The sequence below is a fragment of the Oryctolagus cuniculus genome, chromosome 7 (genome assembly GCF_964237555.1).
Source record: "Oryctolagus cuniculus chromosome 7, mOryCun1.1, whole genome shotgun sequence".
Taxonomy (NCBI): Eukaryota; Metazoa; Chordata; class Mammalia; order Lagomorpha; family Leporidae; genus Oryctolagus; species Oryctolagus cuniculus.
Genome location: NC_091438.1, coordinates 128,692,582 through 128,712,072, shown reverse-complemented (window position 1 = coordinate 128,712,072; position 19,491 = coordinate 128,692,582). Strand labels below are relative to the sequence as shown.

Genomic DNA, 19,491 nt, shown 5'->3' with positions numbered 1-19,491 from the left:
AGCCGCCAGTGCTGGAGTCTCTGGCTCTGCTTTCTTTCCCGCCCCTCCTCTGGGCGTCGGTGGGAACCGTGGCGGGAGGCGGCCTTGGGTCAGCTGCTGGTGCTCCTCTGTCCTCTCCAGGCTGTCTTCGGTGAGGAGTGAGTCCTGCTCCCCATCCCTTGCCCATGGTCTCGCTGCTCCGCCTTCTCCCGCCACCTGCCCGCCAGCACCTTCCATCACTTCTGCACGGGAGGGTGGGAACACCCTGGGCCATGTCTTAGGGGCTGCACCTGCAGAGGGTAGCGAGAACCCCTATGCATGCACCTTGTGTGCAACCGTACGGGCCCCACACCAAGGGCTGCATCCACAAGGGTTCTCCCCACGTTGCAGGCGCGTCCTCAAGGGTTCTCCCCAGTGGCAGCATGGGCAGTGTCTACAAAAGTTCTCCCCATGGTGGGTATCGCGTCTTAAAGTGTTCTCCCCAAGGCGGGGTCCGTGTCCACACAGGTTCTCACCCACGGAGCAAGCCGAGTTCACAAGAGTTCTAACCCGTGGCGGGGGATGTGTCCACATGTGTTCTCCCCAAGGCGGGGGCCGTGTCCACAAGGGTTCTCCCCAAGGCCCAACCATATCTACACGGGTTCCTGGCTGCAGCACTTTGGCTGCCTTGCCCTGGAGCTGCACCAGGGTCTGCACCCTTTGCTGCCCACACCCCAGTGTCGCCTCACACTGCCGAGACCCTCCCTGGGTAATTCTGCTTTACGCAGGCTGGGTACAAACACGCTTCCTCCGTGCTCTTCCCCTGGATGAACCAGAGCCGTTTCGCACATGGAACCAGTTCACTGGGTCCACCGCCCTGCGCGCTTGGTTTCAGGGGCGTCGTGATGATGGATGCGGGTCTCGGCCTCGCTGCTGGCGGCTGCGGCTCCTCCTGGGCGTGAGGGTGGCGTTGATCGGGTGCTCATGGCTCTCTGGGGTCCGCTCTCCGCTGCTGCTAACTCGCTGTTTGGAATTATGCACTAGTAAAAAGAGAGAAGATTCTTATTGAACTTAGGCAAGTAAGTATATTGTCACAAAATAAGAATAGTCACAGTTTCAAATTTTGGCGGGACCAGACAGGGAAAAATAAAAAAGTTACCATTCTTCTCACAAGAATATTTATCGAATCGGTACAAGCTATAGATAGTTCAAGCGAAAAACTTTCCTTAAATTTAGAACACAGAACATCCTTAGAAAACCCACATCCTTGGGTATCTGTACCCACATGGGAGACCCAAAAGCTCCTGGCTCCTGTCTTCAGCCTGCCCTAGCCGCATCCCAGGGCAGCCACTTGGGGAGTAAACCAGCAAACAGACGATTGCCTGCTGTCTCTGCTTCTCTTTTTGTAACTCTGCCTTTCAAGTATATAACATCTTTTTTTAAAAGGTAAGTATTAAAAAAAAGATTTTCATAGAAGCAACTTACATGGACTCACAGAGTTCTTGTAAGAGCTCTTCTAGGCGTAAGGACCTTCAGGAGTCACGGCTCTGCTCTCAGACATGGAAGCACGAGGTCCCCTCCTCCATGACCTCCAAGGTTTGGGTCTGATGTGACTGCACCTGGGCACGGGCAGCTTTCACGGCAGTTTTGCAAGTACAGCCAAGATCCAGAAGGATTCATAGAACCCTCATAAAAGCAGTTACACTGCAAGAGGGGAATGAATGAAGACTGTTTCTGATTCTATGAAGTTCTGTTTGATTCAGTTTTTGTATGAAAATCCACACATCTTAGAAAAAATAACAAATGTTTTAAAAAGCTTACCAATAATATTAAGCATGCACTGTGTTGGCACAGTGCTGATGATCAAGAAAGCAAAAATAATGAGGGAGAATTTTTCAGCCCTATGTATTTCCGCTCGGGCTGAGGAGTTCATAGTTCTGGGTGGAAATCATCTATGGACTTTCTGATGCTGTCGCAGGTGATCAGATCGCGCAAAGCTCTTGTCGCACTTGGTACACGTGTAGGGCCGCTCCCCAGAGTGCTTCCTCTTGTGTCTGCTGAGCTCGTCCACGCGGGAGAATCTCCATGGGCATCCTTCCTCACTGCATTCATAGGGCTTCTCCCCTGCAAGAGAGACAAGGAGAGACTCCTATCTCAGGGTCATGGCGGGCAGCGCTGTGGGAAGTGACCAAGAATAACAGGGTTTGGGGCACGTTGGGAGGAAGAGTCAGAGGAGAAATGCCTGGAGGGGGTGAGTAAAAAGGAGATGGAGGGACAGAGGAAAACCATGAAGGAGGAGAGGAAGAAAGGAAACGAGGAGAAGAAAGAAGAGGAACAAGAGTGAACGGAGGGCGTCCAGGGCTGTTAGTTCTAGAATGGGGTCCATGAAGCCACAGTCCCCGTAGAGGCAGGGTCAAGAACCTGCAGAAGGGGCCAAACATATTCCTTCCTTATTCCATCACCTGCATACAATCCATGCCACAGAACAACTCTGGCCCACGAGCAGAGCCTGTCCTAGGACTACTTTATTCACCCTGTCCTTTCTTTCTTTTTTTTTTTTAAGAGCTATTTATTTATTTGAAAGTCAGAGTTACACAAGAGAAAGAGAGAGAGGTCTTCATCCATTGGTTTGCTCCCTAATTGTCCACAATGGCCAGACCCATAGTGGGTAAAGCCACTGCCTGAGACACTAGCATCCCATATGGGCACCAGATTGCGTCCTAGCTGCTCCAACTGCGATCCAGCTGCTTGCTAATGATCTAGAAAAGGCAGTGGCCCCTGCACCCATGTGGGAGACTCGGATGAAGCTCCTGGCTTTGGCCTGGCCCAGCCTTGGTCGTGGCAGCCTTCTAGCGGAGTGAACCAATAGATGGAAGATATCAGTCTTTCCCCCTCTCTCTGTAACTCTTTCTAAATAAATAAATAAATAAATAAATTGAAAAGGCCCAAAACCCCTTACCCCTATGTCTGGGTCCTCACTCACCTGTGTGTTTACGCTTATGGATCTGGAGGTAGGAAGACTTTGAGTAAGATTTCCCACAGTCAGGATATGTACAGACGTAAGGCTTCAAAAGCTCAGGATTCTTCGGAGGCTGATAGCGCTGGGTCTGTAGGTTCCAATTCTGCTTTTCTAAGAGTTGTCCTTGAACCAAAGAAGAACTTGAAAAGTACTCTGGAGGTTGTCCTTGCATCAAAAGGAAACTTGAAGCATATACAAATCCTGGGTGTGGCAATGAGAAGGACTGATGGGGCATCATTTGAGTCCCATAGACTTGGCTACTGTTGGTCATCATCTGGCCCCCAGAGAGGGAGCAGTTACCAGTGAAGGGCATCATCTGGCCCCCATAGAGAGTCTGGTCACCAGTTGGCAAGTTAATCTGGCCCACATATAGGGTCTTGTCACCAGTTGGAGAATTCATCTGGCCTACATACAGGGTCTGGTCACTAGCTGGGGTGTTCATCTGGCCCCCATACAAGGTCTGGTTAGCAGTTGGCAAGTTCATCTGACCCTCATAGAGGGTCCGGTCATCAGTTGGTGAGTGCATCTGGCCCACAAATAGGGTCTGGTCATTAGTAGTGGCGTTCAACTGGCCCTGATAGAGGGTCTGGTCACCAGCTGGTGAGTTCATCTGGCCCACATACAGCTTCTGGTCACTAGCTGGGGTGTTCATCTGGCCCCCATAGAGGGTCTGGTCACCACTTGGGGCATTCATCTGGCCCCCATACAAGGTCTGGTCAGCAGTTGTCAAGTTCATCTGGCCCCCATAGAGGGTCTGGTCACCAATTGGCGAGTTCACCTGGCCCCCATAGAGGGTCTGGTCACCAGCTGGTGAGTTCATCTGGCCCACATACTGGGTCTGGTCACTAGCTGGGGTGTGCATCTGGCCCCCATAGAGGGTCTGATGGTCACCAATTGGGGCATTCATCTGGCCCCCATATAAGGTCTGGTCACCAATTGGCGAGTTCACCTGGTCCCCATAGAGGGTCTGGTCACCAGTTGGTGAGTTCATCTGACGCACATACAGGTTCTGGTCACTAGCTGGGGTGTTCATCTGGCCCCCATAGAGGGTCTGATGGTCACCACTTGGGGCATTCATCTGGCTCCCATACAAGGTCTGGTCAGCAGTTGTCAAGTTCATCTGGCCCCCATAGAGGGTCTGGTCACCAATTGGCGAGTTCACCTGGCCCCCATAGAGGGTCTGGTCACCAGCTGGTGAGTTCATCTGGCCCACATACAGGGTCTGGTCACTAGCTGGGGTGTTCATCTGGCCCCCATAGAGGGTCTGATGGTCACCACTTGGGGCATTCATCTGGCCCCCATATAAGGTCTGGTCACCAATTGGCGAGTTCACCTGGTCCCCATAGAGGGTCTGGTCACCAGTTGGTGAGTTCATCTGACGCACAAACAGGTTCTGGTCACTAGCTGGGGTGTGCATCTGGCCCCCATAGAGGGTCTGATGGTCACAACTTGGGGCATTCATCTGGCCCCCATACAAGGTTTGGTCAGCAGTTGGCGAGTTCACCTGGCCTCCATAGAGGGCCTGGTCACAAGTTGGGGCACTCATCTGACCCCCATAGAGGGTCTGGTCATCAGTAGAGTTGCTTATCTGACCCCTATAGAATCTCTGGCCACCAGTGGTGTTGCTCTTCTGGGCCCCATCGAGGATCTGGTCACCACCGGGAGTCCTCACATGCCGCTCTGTAAGAGTTGTCATCTGAGCTCCATGGATAGTCTGGTTCTCACTGGGTGTATTGATCTGATCATCACATGTCATCTGGATCATGCCGAGGGTCCTCAACTGGCCGTCTTCACTGGACACTGTCAGCTTGCCGGCAGTGCCAGCTGACTTCTGACCATCAGTCGGTGTCATCTTCGGAATGTCAGTGACACCTGTCATCTGGGAGTCTGCTGTGGGTTTGGTCTGATCAAAGGTTACTTCCTGGTCTGTGAAAAGAGTCTTTCTTTGGTCCTCAAGAGGCCTATCAAGGTGCATAACAGAGGGTTGTGTGGAGTTCTGGATGAGGACGGTCCCGGGGATGTTCAGACGCTCAGAAGGCACTGTGGGGGTCAAGGTCGGCATCGCCAGGCTCTGGGCTGACTCTTGTTGGCTTCCCTCACCACAGGCAGGCAGAGGCACTGCCGGTGTTTCTGCCTCTTCCTTATGTGGCTCACAGAGGTCCTGCAAATACTCCTCGATTTCCTCAAGTGTGGGAGGGGTGTACCTCTCTGTTGTTGTCTAGTAACTGGAATAGATATTCAGCTGTAGGATCCTGCACAAAAAAAAATTAGAAGGTCAAGAGTCCAGCCCCATTCAAATTCCTCACAGCTGTCTCCCTCCCTGCTGATCTCATCCTAGTCCAGCTCTTCCCCAGCCCTCGCCTTGAAGCCTGCAATCGCCTCAACTGGTCTGATACTAGAATGGACTCCAACCAGTGCACCCTCCACACAGGGAGTAACATTTCTAAAGCACACATTCTTTTAAAATTGTTTCCTCGTGTTTTATTTAAAAGACAGAGAGACAGGGACAGAGACTCAGAGAGCACATTTTTCATCTGCTGATTCCCTCCCCAGATGCTCACAAGAGCAGAGACCGGGTCAGGTGAAAATCAGGAACCTGGAACTCAAGCTAGGCCTCCCATCTGTGTGGCAGGGACTCGAGCACTGGAGTCATCGCTGCTGCCTCCTAGGGTGTGCGTGAGCAGGAGCTGGGAATGGAAGTGGAGCCAGGACTCCAACCCAGGCATGGTGCTGTGGGATGCAGGGGTCCCACAGCACTCTGCCTGTCCTCAAAATGCAAGCTCTTCCTAAGCTATTTCTATCTACCAGTGCAGCTAGGAGTCTAGAGGAATGCTCCACTATGCCCTGCCGAGATCTCACTCCAGGGACTCTTCCAAAGATGGCCCGCCGCCCCAGATGTCTTCCTGGGATTCAATGAAGTGGATGCACTTTCTAAGATTTTTACCTCATTTCTTTTCTTTCCTATCATGACTCCAGAAGACAACTTAATCTAGTGTAAGAATCCAGATGTCCACAGAGGTGAAGTGAGTTGGCCCAGGTGGAAGACTGTTAACTACCCCTCTGGCACCCAGCAGCTTGAGCTTCCTGAGAACCTAGCAGGGACTGAACTATGTCTCCCCCAGATTCCTAGGCTGAACCCTGATCCCCAGTGTGTTGGGTCTTTGGGAAGAGATTAGGCCACGAGAGGAGAGCTCTCATGAAAGAAGTGAGTGCCTTCAGGGAGGCAGAGACCAGAGTTCTTTACTTCCCCCACAGGAAGGTACAGTGAGAAGATGGCTGTCCACAAGACAGCCAGCAAGCCCTCACCAGCCAGCGAATCTGCTGGCACCTTGAACTTGGATGTCCCACTCTCCAAAACTGTGGAGGAATAAATTTCTGTCACTTATAAGCCAGCTAGTTTATGGGACTTTGTTTCAGCAGCCCAAACTGAACTCTCTTTTATTTAATGAACATAAATTTCCAAACTACAGAAAATGGATTACAATGGCTTCCCCCCACCCATAACTTCTCTCCCACCTGCAGCCCTCCCCTTTCCTGCTCCCTCTCCCCCTCCCCTTCCATTCACATCAAGATTCATTTTCAATTCTCTTTATATACAGAAAATCAATTTAGTATATATTAAGTAAAGATTTCAACAGTGTGCACCCACACAGAAACACAAAGTGAAACATACTGTTTGACTACTAGTTATAGCATTAAATCACAATGTATAGCACATTAAGGACAGAGATCCCACATGAGGAGCAAGCACACAGTGACTCCTGTTGTTGACCCTACAAATTGACACTCTAGTTTATGGTGCCAGTAACCACCCTAGGCTCCCGTCATGAGTTGCCAAGTCTATGGAAGCCTTCCGAGTTCACCGACTCTGATCATATTTAGACAAGCTCATAGTCAAAGTGGAAGTTCTCTCCTCCATTCAGAGAAAGGCACCTACCTCTCTTTTTTTTTTTTTCAAGGGAAAGGTTTATTGGGGAACACCCAACAGACCGGAAAGCTGATTCCAGCCAAGACTGGAAGAAAAGTCACTCATCTTTTGTAGGTAGAGGGGTTTGAATGTAGAGAGGTTTTGAACAATTACACAGCATTAACTGGGGAAGAGGACCATCAGTACACACAGGTTGGGAGTAGAGCCATTGGTGGTAGAGTAGAGGTTATGATTACAAAGAAATGAGGCCCAAGTGCGCTAGACAGGGTCTAGAACAAAGGACAGAGTCATTATTAGAGGAGCTAAGAAAGGTGCTGTCTAGCCTACAATTAAGTTTTCTGATTGAGAGGCAACTAGAACCTGACAGAAGGGGCTTGAGAGTAATCTGGTGGGCTTTAGGCCTTGGAAGTTAAGAGGCCCAGACCTATCAATCTCTCCACATGGGGACATCCTAAGGGAGGTGTGAACCTCCTAGGGGAAGGCACTCTGTTGACTTTCATTACTTAGCTGGCCTGGGAGGAGAGCTGGCCAGGTAAAGGCAGGTGGCATCTCCAACAGGAAATCTACAGTTCTGCCTGCAATGTTGCTGACCCTACTTGGCCGTCCCCTCAGCTGCGGTGGTCACTTTGGAAGCTGGGCTGAGTGAAGGGCTTTTCAGCTTAGAGCCAATAAGATCTGTGGCTCTGACCTGGGTGTCCTTCGACTCCAGGGCAGGTCATTTTCAGTGATCCAACTCTTGGCAGAGCTGCCAGGGCTCTTCACAAGCTGACTTCTGCTGCAGCCCAGGCTTACCCCATTGAAAGCCACTGCAGTGGACTGGCCTGGTGGGTCTCCTTGAGGGCAGATCACTGTACAGAACAGCCATTAATAGGCCTGCCACCCATTGCTTCTGATGCCTGGCTTTCTTATCCTCCTGGGTTTTGTTAAAGCAGACCAGAGGATGCAAGTCAAGGGACTGCCCAAGGCCCATCTCTAATCTTTGGTGGCCTAAACTACAAGTCTATAGTCACAGGCATGTTCTGTAGGAGTTTTCCTAAGGTAGACGATGCCCATGAGGAAAATTGTATTCTCACTTTAAAACTTTCTTTCCCTCTGGTCTAAAAGGGAGGTTTTATCTACTTACTGTTTACTTGCTGCTGGAGAAATCAATCTGGCTAGGAAATGATCATTTAAGCTCTTATTTTGGCTATGCTATTACAGAAAAATGCTAGCCATCTCTTTTATAAGGTCTAAAGATTAAATTGTGCATCCTACAGATTCCTTCATAATAGAATTAGTTTCCTACCTTGAAGAGAATAGAGAAATGAAAGAACAAGTGGGGCTTAGAATAGAGAAATGAGGGAGCAAGTCCTAGATCGCTTGCTGACAATAGCAATATCACATGAAAACTTAGCAAACAGTTTCAACCTTTAGATAACAACTTAAGAAAACATTTACCAGAAGGTCCAATGCCGTCTATAAATTTTAAGAATCATGTATTTGGAAACGCCTCTTAAATATCTAACATGGTGTAGTTTGTTGAACCAGTCAACTTAAGCACAAACATATAAAATGTTTTTAATTTCTTCCTACCAGCAAGTTTAAAACATATGATACCGAGATTCAGGTCACACGAATTAAAACGTATCTTTGATTAATTTTAGCAGCTTAAATTTACGGACACTCTTATTTAGAAGCCAATTAAAATAAAACTCTTAATACAGAGTTTTATTTAATAAAAAAATAAAGAGCACCCTCTTATGCAAAGTAATGAATGCAATATGAAATCACAAGGATTTGGAAAAAACTTAAGCGGTGAATGAAACCACAACCCGTCATGCCGAATATTATGGGATACAACAAAAGCTGCACCAGAGGGAAATGTCTAGCTATAAAGAAAATAAAAGCAAGAAAACTCCTACATCAACAACCTCACTACAATTTAAGGAACTAGCAAAACAGCAAACTAAACCCAAAGTTAGCAGAAAGAAATAATAAAATTAGAAGCGAGGCGGGGGCCATCACTCTAATGCCAGCAGCGCTCCAGCTCCCTGTGCATGAGCCCGCGAGGGAGCGGAAGGTGACCCAAGTCCTTGGGCCCCTGCACCCATGTGGGAGCCCTGGATGGAGCCAACAGGGCCATCTGGGGAGTGAACCAGCAGACGGAAGGTCTTTGTCCCGCCCTCTTTCAAATGGAAAGAAGAAAGGGAGCCAGGAAAGAAGGAAAAAGAAGAGGAAAATAGAGAAAAGGCCAAGGAATCACAACAAAAGGCTTTCCCGTCGCTGCCTCCCCAGTCACTGCCGCGCCTCCTGAGTAAGGGTGTCTTAACCCAGCAGCCTCCCACGCCGCCAGGCCTCACAGAATAGTCACGGCAGGCAGCTGGCTTGGAAGTGTCCTTCCACCGTCCACAGCAGAGCGCACTGAAGCCCAGGGCCGAGGCGTGGCCTGGGGACTCCTGCCGAGCAGCCAGGCCCCGGCCCCGCAGCCAGGGGACGCCAGCCCCACTGCCCTCAGCTGGCCCGCCTTCGCCTGGAGGAAGGTGTGCCCTCGGCCGGACCGGTACGTGCAAGTGCCCAGAAAGGATGGCCCCGAGAGCCTGACGCGAATCGAGCGCCCTGCAGGACCCCCAACTTCGTAGGCAGCGTTGCACTGCTGGGCCCCCCACACGCCCGCCGCAGCGTTTCCAGTCCCCTCCCCACCGTGACGCTAGAACCCTGGGCTGGCGAGTGTGGACGCAGACTCACCATAGTGGACGCAGAAAGAGCACCTGGAGCAAACAGTGCGCTCTGTGGCAGAAACACAGCAGGGCAGGCTGGAGAAGCAGGAGCGGACCACCCACCGAGGCAGCCAGAATTGATCCTGTCAGCAGCAGGAGGTGCGGCCCTCCTTTTATAGCACTAGCGGGGCGGGCCGTGTGCACACCTGCTCCAGATTGGCTCCTGGCCCCGGCTACGCCTCCCAGGGGCGGAGCCCTCTGCTCCCGCCTCGCTTCTGCTAATTTCCCCCTGACTCTAGCTTGGTGATTAAGTCACTTGCCAAAGCCGATCTACCTGGCCTTGACCTCTGGCCTTGAGCTCCGGCCCCTCCCCCACAGCCCACCGTGAGTCTCCCATTGCAGCCCCAGGAGTGGGTTTTGTTGTGGCAGTCATCACGCACTGCGGGAACCGAAGATTGGCAAACAGGGTTTACCGGGAAGTCGGAGAGACCAGAGCTGACCTCCAGAGTTTTCTGTTACTATGGTCTGATCCTTATTTAAACACGCTCAAGGCCACAGCCTCTGAAACCAATCAACCCTTCAGTGACAGTGGAGTCCACCGCCTTCACCACGGCAGACTTAACCAAAATTACTTTGAGTGCCGGATCCTGTGGATTCGGTCAGGTCACCCTAAGAAATGCAATGCCGAGGCGGCACTGGGGTGCAGTGTGTACAGCTGCCGCCTCGGACACCTGCATTCCGTATACCCGTGAGTTCAGGTCCCAGTTACTCTACTTCCACTCCAGTTCCCTACTAAGGGCCTGGGGAAAGCAGTGGAAGATGGCCCACGTGCTTGGGCCCCTGCACCCGCGTGGGAGACCTGGAAGAAGATTCTCTCTTCGGCCTGACCCATCTTGGCCACTGCGGCAATTTGAGGAGGGAACCAGCATTGGAAGATCTCTCTCTCTCTGTAACTCTGACTTTCAAATAAATAACTAAGTCTATAAGAAAGGAAGGAAAATGTATTGTTTTCAAAGCTTTCTTCATTTGAAAGAGTTATATAGAGAGAAGGAGAGACGAAGAGAAAGGTCTTTCATTTGCTGGTTCACTCCCCAAGTTGCCGCAACAACAGGCACTGTGCTGATCTGGAGCCAGGAGCCTAGAGCTTCATCCGGGTCTCCCACATGGGCACAGGGGCCCAAGCACTTGGGCCATCCTCTGCTGCTTTCCCAGGTGTCTTAGTAGGGAGCTGGATGGGAAGTGGACAGCTGGGACTAGAATTGGCATCTATACCAAGCAATGGCTTAACCTGCTTCACCAAATGGCACATGCATATGAAGGGTTTCAAAAAAAAAAAAAAAAAAAAACTCTTCAGTACTAGGAACCTATTTTAAAAAAATATTCATTTATTTGAAAATCAGAGTTAGAGAGGGATAGAGAGTGGTGATCTTCCAAGCACTGGCTCACTCCCCAAGTGTCCACAACCGCCAGCACTGAGCCAGGCCCAAGCCAGGAGCCTGGTGAAGCAGCCAGGACTCTCACCTGCCCCCATATGGTGCCAGCATCCCTACGCCAGAATGCTAGCCTCAGTACGACTTTTAACTGGGATTTAGAAAGTACTGAAAAGTTCATCAAGTACATTAAAATTAAATCAAAGATAATAAACAAGCAAAGAAAACCTCTGAAAGACTGCTTAGAGAGGAGTGTGAAAAATGGCTGATTTCCGGATTTTACCACCATAAGGAATAGACAGCCAGCCATGTCACGCTAATTCAAGCAAGGCTCTGGGTTTTGTTGAAATAAAATGGCTAACTTAAAGGAATCGCGGTTGGAGGGGGAGGGACAAAGAGCAGCGCTGCTGGCTCCCTGCGGGCCTGGCGCTGGATTTAAAAACGTTATCGCCTAAGGCTGGCTGGTGCCTCCAACCCAACGACCCTGGCCTGCGGGACCGCCTCGGGGCACCGCGGGGCCCTCAGTACTGCGCCCGGCATAGCCCCTCGTCCGCGGCCCAGGACCAGGCTACTTCAAAGATGCTTCACGGAAAACGGGGCCCATGTCTTGAACACTGGCTCAGCCACGTTTCAGCGAAAGAAGCCATTTGTTAATCGTGGGACAGCAGCCCATGCTTGGCGGCAAAGTGCCCAAGACAAAGCGCCACTGGCGGTTAACCAAGCTGTCAGCTCCACTGGGCCTTCTCCACGCCGCCACGCCGCAGAGCCAAGGCAGATAGCGACGCGGACTTTGCGCCCTGGAGCCGGCGTCAGTGCGAAGCCCTCCACCAAAGAAAATCAAGTTTTAGATGAGGCCACAGAAGCGAAAGAGTGCATTACGTTTAACCGTGAAGAGCTGAAGATGGAAAAGGCTGGAATGCAACATGTCTGCAGCTCAGAAGCCTCGGGCTGAAGTTGGCCGGAATGGAAGGAAAAGTATCGACATAGTTTTGGTCCAAAGATTGTTTTATTGGAAATTTTCAAAATTTGTATTTTGTTTAGCACATGTATCATTTTCATCCTTTCTCCAAGCTGTTTCCTTCCTGATCGTTGATCACCACTTTTTGAAAAAATAAGAAGAGGCAATTTTCAGAATTTCCTGAACATTTCTTGATATTTGATTTTTGTGTTCCTGAACAAATACGGGGAAGTAATTTCAGAAACTTCTCAGCTGTGACCTTTGGAGTCCCAGTTCACATCATGCAAGGTCATCAAGTGAATAGGATTAACATACAGCATACAGTTTTCTCAATAAACTGACCTGCAACAAGTTTTTAAAGTGAAATACCTAATTTCTTTAAAATTACCTGAGTTATATAATTTTATTATTTAGACTTATTTTTAAATTCTTTTTTATTTAATAAATGTGATTTTACAAAGTGCAACTTTTGTATTGTTGTGGCTTCCCCCCCAACCTCCTTCCCTCCAACTGCCCTGCCCTTTCCCACACTCTCTCCCATCCCACCCTTCACCGAGTTTCATTTTCAATTACCTTCAGATACAGAAGATCAATTATTCTAAGTGGAAACACAGGTGTGCAATTCAGTTGAAACATACTTTTAATAACTACATGTTGTACTTGTAAATTTCAGACAAAACCAAAAATTTTGTGAACCTGTCAAGTTATTGCACTACAAGTCCTGGATCAAGTCAGAGTTTTCTGCCAGATTCCAATTATTAATAATGATTGTATTATTCTGAAATGATAATTCTGTTACTTAAATCGATCACTGACTGTAGGGTTTTGGCTAATGCAATCTTCAGATAATGCATAACTATTGTTTATCCTGAGCTCCAAAAATGTAAAATTCAACGAGGAAGAGAAAGGGAAATTCACAGTTGTCAAGCAAAATCAATCTTCAATGGATTTAAACCCATGTATTCTTGTCTATGTGTTCTTCATAATGCTCAAAGTGAGAGGGTAAGTCTATCCCAGACTTGAAATAATTGCTCTAGGAGCCTGCATCGCAGTGTAGCAGGTAAAGTCGCCACCTTCGGGACCAACATCCCATAGGGGTGCTGAATGGTGTCCTGACTTCTCCACTTCTGATGCAGCTCTGTGCTAATAGCCTGGAAAAAAACAGCAAAAGATGGCCCAAGTTGTCTGGGCTTCTGCCACCCATGTAGGAGACCTGGAAGAAGCTCCTGGCTTTGGCTTGGCCCAGCCCTGGCCATTTCAGCCATCTGGGAGAGTGAACCAGCAGATGGAAAATCTCTCTCTCTCTCTCTCTCTCTGACTTGCAAATAAATGAATAAATCTTTAAAAAAAATGATTGCTCTAAAATAGTGCATCTCTGCATTTGCTTCAGTGTTTGTCAGTGTCACCTGGAGAGCTTATTAATGTCAAGACCCCTAGGTCTCACCTTGGAATTTGTGCCTCAAGGGTGTGGGCTGGGCAGGGAGAATTTGAACCTAATAAGCTCTGAAGGAGTGCTGACACTGTGTGTCCGAGGATGGCTTCATGTATCTGCCCCAGAACAAGACTGATAATATTTTTAAGATTTATTTACGTGAAAGTCAGAGTTACACAGAGAAAGAAGGAGAGGCGGGGGGGGGGGGGGTCTTCCATCCACTGGTTCACTCCCCAGTTGGCCGCCAACAGCCAGAGCTGCGCCGATCAGAAGCCAGGAGCTTTGTGCTGGTTTCCCACGTGGATGCAGGGACCCAAGGACCTGGGCCATCCTCCACTGGAATGGAATACGGTGTTGCCGCTGATCAACAGCACAGGCACAGGTGTAGCAGCCATTCTCCGTCTCCGTCACCTGGGGACTTTTCTGATGCTGCCTGTCTCTGGGCTCCTGCTCTCCCGGGCACCATGGCAGAGTTTGCCTGTGCCCCACCCAGAAGCGTATTCATCTCATATGTTCTGCTTCCTTATCTTGCTTGGGCATCCTGGAACTATGCATCCTCAACAGGTCGAGCAAAAACATTTGCTGTGCTCCAAGTTCTCCCAGAGTTGCTACCAGTGCAATGAGTTGCCTCGTTCCCACTATGAGGGGAAAACGGTCAAGACAAAGACAAAGAGTTGCTGTGAGGTTGTTCCACGAGTCATGTTCATGTGATGCCCTCCCGCTAGGACATGCTGCCTCTGCGGATTCTTCCTCCACATCCATAGCCTCCACGTGTCCATGACACAGGCAAGTGGAGAACATTCTAGCAAACACCTGAGCAGTCCTCTTCCCAAGCACCCAGGGCAGCACAGAGAAGCTCTCGTGGATTGGAGGAGACAGGGAGCAGTGTGGCACCCTGCTCTGGATCTGGGAATGACAATGGACATGCGTGGAAAGACTGTCGTAAACCAGGCAGTCCTCCCAGTCACTGGCTGAAGACGTGCTGGTGTTAGAATCTGTTAGATGAACTGTTTGGTTTCACTGATGTTTCCCTACTTTTTCTGTTCTCGTTTTGTTTGTCTCATGTAATCTTTATTACTTCTTTCCTCTTGCTAACCTGGAGTTTAATTTGCTCTTCTTTTTCTAAATCCTTCAAGTGTAAACTTTGTTTATTTGAGACTAACAGCTATGAATTTCTCCCTTAGCACTGGTTTTACTACAGCTCATAAGTTTTGATATCTTCTTTTCTTTAAAAATATTTATTTTTATTTATTTGAAAAGCATGAGAGAGAAAGAGAGAGATAGAGACTGATTGATTGATTTCCATTTACTGGTTGGTGCCCCAAATGCTTACAACAGCTGCGGCTGGGCCATGCTGAAGGCAGGAGCCTGGAACCCAGTCCAGGTCTCTGACATGGGTGGCAGGGACCCGAGTACGTAAGCCATCAACAGGGTGCATATTAGCAGAAAGCTGGAGTTGGGAGCAGGGCTGGCACTGAAACAGAGGCACTCTGATATGGGATGTAGGTGCCTTAAGCAGCATCTGAACTGCTGTACCAAGTGCCTGCCCCAAACAGTATGTTTTCAATTTCTTGTGTAGCAAAGCAGGATTAAACACCAGAATTTTAACTCAGTATAGCCCAGCTTACCTCATCTCCTAGGACACAAGTATGCATCCTGGCTAAGTTGCTTCCTCGTATCCAAAGAGTGTTGGTCATTTCTGTTCATGCTTCTTGGTGAGTTGCAGCTTCCTTTACATCATTTTCTAGCAGACTTGTATTTTCCCAGCTTCCTACTTGAGATTTCAGCAAATATGAAATCTATTTTATATCTACTGCTTGAGTAACCTAGTACTAGCAGAACTGACAACATTTCTAGGAGTTAGGCAAGCATCTATGTCTTTCTTATAGAAAAACCTTTCTTTTTTTACGATTTATTTATGTATTTATTTGAAAGGCAGTTACAGAGAGGCAGAGAGAGAGAGAGAGAGAGAGGTCATCCATTCACTCCCAAATAACTGCAATGGCTGGAGCTGAGCCAAAGCAAAGAAAGCCAGGAGCCAAGAGCTTCTTCTGGGTTTCCCATGCAGATACAGGGGCCCAAGCACTTGGGCCATCTCCCACTGCTTTCCTAGGCCATAGCAGAGAGCTGGATCTGAAGTGGAACATCCCGGACTCAAACCGGCATCCATATGGGATGCTGGCACTGCAGCCAGTGGCTCTACCCACTACACCATAGCGCCAGCCCAAAAATCTTTATTTTCAACAATATTTGCCTTCTACTGGATAACAAGTATCAGACAAGAGAATTAAAAATCAAAATGGAAGAAGAAATAACTGAGCTGATTTACCCATTATATTTCTCCCAGGAGATGTTGGTAACAGAATGTTTCTTTAGCGTAACTGTGGAAACACCCAGTTGTTGATCATTCAAGAAATGTTTCCCTGTATTAAAAAAATTTTGCCATGATTTTTTGTTTGATCCACTGGTTGTTTAAGAGTGTGTTGCTTAATTTCCATACATTTTTCAGTTTTCCAGGTTTTTGTTGTTGTTGTTGTTATTGATTTGTGACTTCATCCCATCGTGGTCAGACAATATACTTTGTATCATCTCCATTTTTATTTATTTCTGAAAGATGTATTTATTTATTTAAAAGGCAAAGCAACAGAGAGGGCAAGAGACAGAGAAAGAGAGATCTATCACTCTCCAAATAGCCACAACAGCCAGGATTGGCCAAGCCAAAACCAGAAGCCAGAAACTCCATCCTGGATCCCATGTGGGTGGAAGGAGCCCAAGTCCTTGGGCCATCACCCACTGCCTTCCCAGGAGCATCAACAGGGAGCTAGATCGGAAGTGTAACAGCCTGGACTCTAACAAGCACTCTAGATGGGATGCAGGTGTTGTGAGCTGGGGCTTAGCTCTCTGTGCCACAATGCCAGCCCCATATCTATTCTCAAAAAGCCTCTTGAGGGGGCCGGCGTAGTGAGATAAGCTGCTGCCCACGGCACCGGCCTCTCCTGTGGGTACCGAGTCTAGTTGGAGGATGACCCAAGTTCTTGGACTCCTGCACCCATGGAGGAGACCTGGAAGAAGCTCCTGGCTCCTGGCTTCATCCTGGCTCAGCCATGGCTGTTGTAGCCATTTGGGGAGTGAACCAGCAGATGGAAGATCTCTCTGTCTTTGTATTTCTCTCTCTTTTTGCAACTCTGCCTTTCAAGTAAATAAAATAAATCTTAAAAAAAAAAAAGTCTATTGAGAGTAGCCTTGAGGAGGTCTGCTGTTGTTGTGTGGAGTGATCTGTGTGTTGTTTGCCTAGTGGGTTTATTGTGCTGTTGAGGTCCTCTGTTTCTTTACTTACCTTCTGCCTGCTTGTCCTATCACTCTAAGAGTCAACTAATAAAGTCTCTAGTAATTATTGTAGAATGATTTTTCACCGGGGACTAGAACCCAATGTGCCGGCGCCTCAGGCAGAGGATTAGACTATGGAGCCACGGGGCCAGCCTACTTTTCTGATTTCAAGTCTGTTTTGTCTGAAGTTAGTATAGCAAGCCCTACTCTTCTCTTTATGCTTTGGTTGGAATATTGTTTTTTTACCCATTTGCTTTCAAACAATTTGTGTCTGTATCTAAAGTAAGTCTCTTGTAGTTAGAATATATTTGAGTTATTGTTTAATCCTTTCTTTCAAGCACTGCTTTTGATCTCCGAGTTCAATCCATTTACTTCCAAAGTACAAGGAACTTCAACAAGGTTTTAGAAAATGGAATTAAAAGATAAGTTCATTTTGGGGCCAGTGCTGTAGTGTAGCAGGTAAAGCTGCCTGCAGTGCTGTTTGATCCAGTTTTTGTATGAAAATCCACACGTTTTAGAAAAAATAACAAATGTTTTAAAAAGCTTACCAATAATATTAAGCATGCACTGTGTTGGCACAGTGCTGATGATCAGGAAAGCAAAAATAATAAGGGAGAATTTTTCAGCCCTATGTATTTCCTCTCGGGCTGAGGAGTTCATAGTTCTGGGTGGAAATCATCTATGGACTTTTGATGCTGTCGCAGGTGATCAGATCGCGCAAAGCTCTTGTCGCACTTGGTACACGTGTAGGGCCGCTCCCCAGAGTGCTTCCTCTTGTGTCTGCTGAGCTCGTCCACGCGGGAGAATCTCCATGGGCATCCTTCCTCACTGCATTCATAGGGCTTCTCCCCTGCAAGAGAGACAAGGAGAGACTCCTATCTCAGGGTCATGGCAGGCAGCGCTGTGGGAAGTGACCAAGAATAACAGGGTTTGGGGCACGTTGGGAGGAAGAGTCAGAGGAGAAATGCCTGGAGGGGGTGAGTAAAAAGGAGATGGAGGGACAGAGGAAAACCATGAAGGAGGAGAGGAAGAAAGGAAACGAGGAGAAGAAAGAAGAGGAACAAGAGTGAACGGAGGGCGTCCAGGGCTGTTAGTTCTAGAATGGGGTCCATGAAGCCACAGTCCCCGTAGAGGCAGGGTCAAGAACCTGCAGAAGGGGCCAAACATATTCCTTCCTTGTTCCATCACCTGCATACAATCCATGCCACAGAACAACTCTGGCCCACGAGCAGAGCCTGTCCTAGGACTACTTTATTCACCCTGTCCTTTCTTTTTTTTTTTTCTTTTAAGAGCTATTTATTTATTTGAAAGTCAGAGTTACACAAGAGAAAGAGAGAGAGGTCTTCATCTATTGGTTTGCTCCCTAATAGGCCACAAAAGCCAGAGGCATAGTGGGTAAAGCCACTGCCTGAGACACTAGCATCCCGTATGGGCACCAGTTTGCGTCCTAGCTGCTCCAACTGCGATCCAGCTGCTTACTAATGATCTAGAAAAGGCAGTGGCCCCTGCACCTATGTGGGAGACTTGGATGAAGCTCCTGGCTTTGGCCTGGCCCAGCCTTGGTCGTGGCAGCCTTCTAGCGGAGTGAACCAATAGATGGAAGATATCAGTCTTTCCCCATCTCTCTGTAACTCTTTCTAAATAAATAAATAAATTTAAAAGGCCCAAAACCCCTTACCCCTATGTCTGGGTCCTCACTCACCTGTGTGTTTACGCTTATGGATCTGGAGGTAGGAAGACTTTGAGTAAGATTTCCCACAGTCAGGATATGTACAGACATAAGGCTTCAAAAGCTCAGGATTCTTCGGAGGCTGATAGCGCTGGGTCTGTAGGTTCCAATTCTGCTTTTCTAAGAGTTGTCCTTGAACCAAAGAAGAACTTGAAAAGTACTCTGGAGGTTGTCCTTGCATCAAAAGGAAACTTGAAGCATATACAAATCCTGGGTGTGGCAATGAGAAGGACTGATGGGGCATCATTTGAGTCCCATAGACTTGGCTACTATTGGTCATCATCTGGCCCCCAGAGAGGGAGCAGTTACCAGTGAAGGGCATCATCTGGCCCCCATAGAGAGTCTGGTCACCAGTTGGCAAGTTAATCTGGCCCACATATAGGGTCTTGTCACCAGTTGGAGAATTCATCTGGGCCATATACAGGGTCTGGTCACTAGCTGGGGTGTTCATCTGGCCCCCATAGAGTGTGTGGTCACCAGTTGTTGAGTTCATCTGGCCCACATTCAGGGTCAGCACACTAGCTGGGGTGTTCATCTGGCCCCCATACAAGGTCTGGTCAGCAGTTGGTGAGTTCACCTGGCCTCCATAGAGGGCCTGGCCACAAGTTGGGGCACTCATCTGACCACCATAGAGGGTCTGGTCATCAGTGGAGTTGCTTATCTGACCCCTATAGAATCTCTGGCCACCAGTGGTGTTGCTCTTCTGGGCCCCATCGAGGATCTGGTCACCACCGGGAGTCCTCCCATGCCGCTCTGTAAGAGTTGTCATCTGAGCTCCATGGATAGTCTGGTTCTCACTGGGTGTATTGATCTGATCATCCCATGTCATCTGGATCATGCCGAGGGTCTTCAACTGGCTGTCTTCACTGGACACTGTCAGCTTGCCGGCAGTGCCAGCTGACTTCTGACCATCAGTCGGTGTCATCTTCGGAATGTCAGTGACACCTGTCATCTGGGAGTCTGCTGTGGGTTTGGTCTGATCAAAGGTTACTTCCTGGTCTGTGAAAAGAGTCT

At 48.6% G+C, this 19,491-nt stretch overlaps 1 protein-coding gene across 1 annotated transcript; it reads right to left on the bottom strand.

Moving 5' to 3' along the window:
* Positions 1–1,906: 1,906 nt before the first annotated feature.
* On the bottom strand, positions 1,907–5,039 carry LOC138850365 (Kruppel-like factor 18). Its single transcript, XM_070076796.1, has 3 exons — positions 3,278–5,039; positions 2,942–3,100; positions 1,907–2,082 (listed from the first exon to the last, which is right to left on the bottom strand). Exons 1-3 carry the CDS (start codon positions 5,037–5,039, stop codon positions 1,907–1,909), a joined length of 2,097 nt encoding a protein of 698 aa, XP_069932897.1.
* Positions 5,040–19,491: the final 14,452 nt, after the last annotated feature.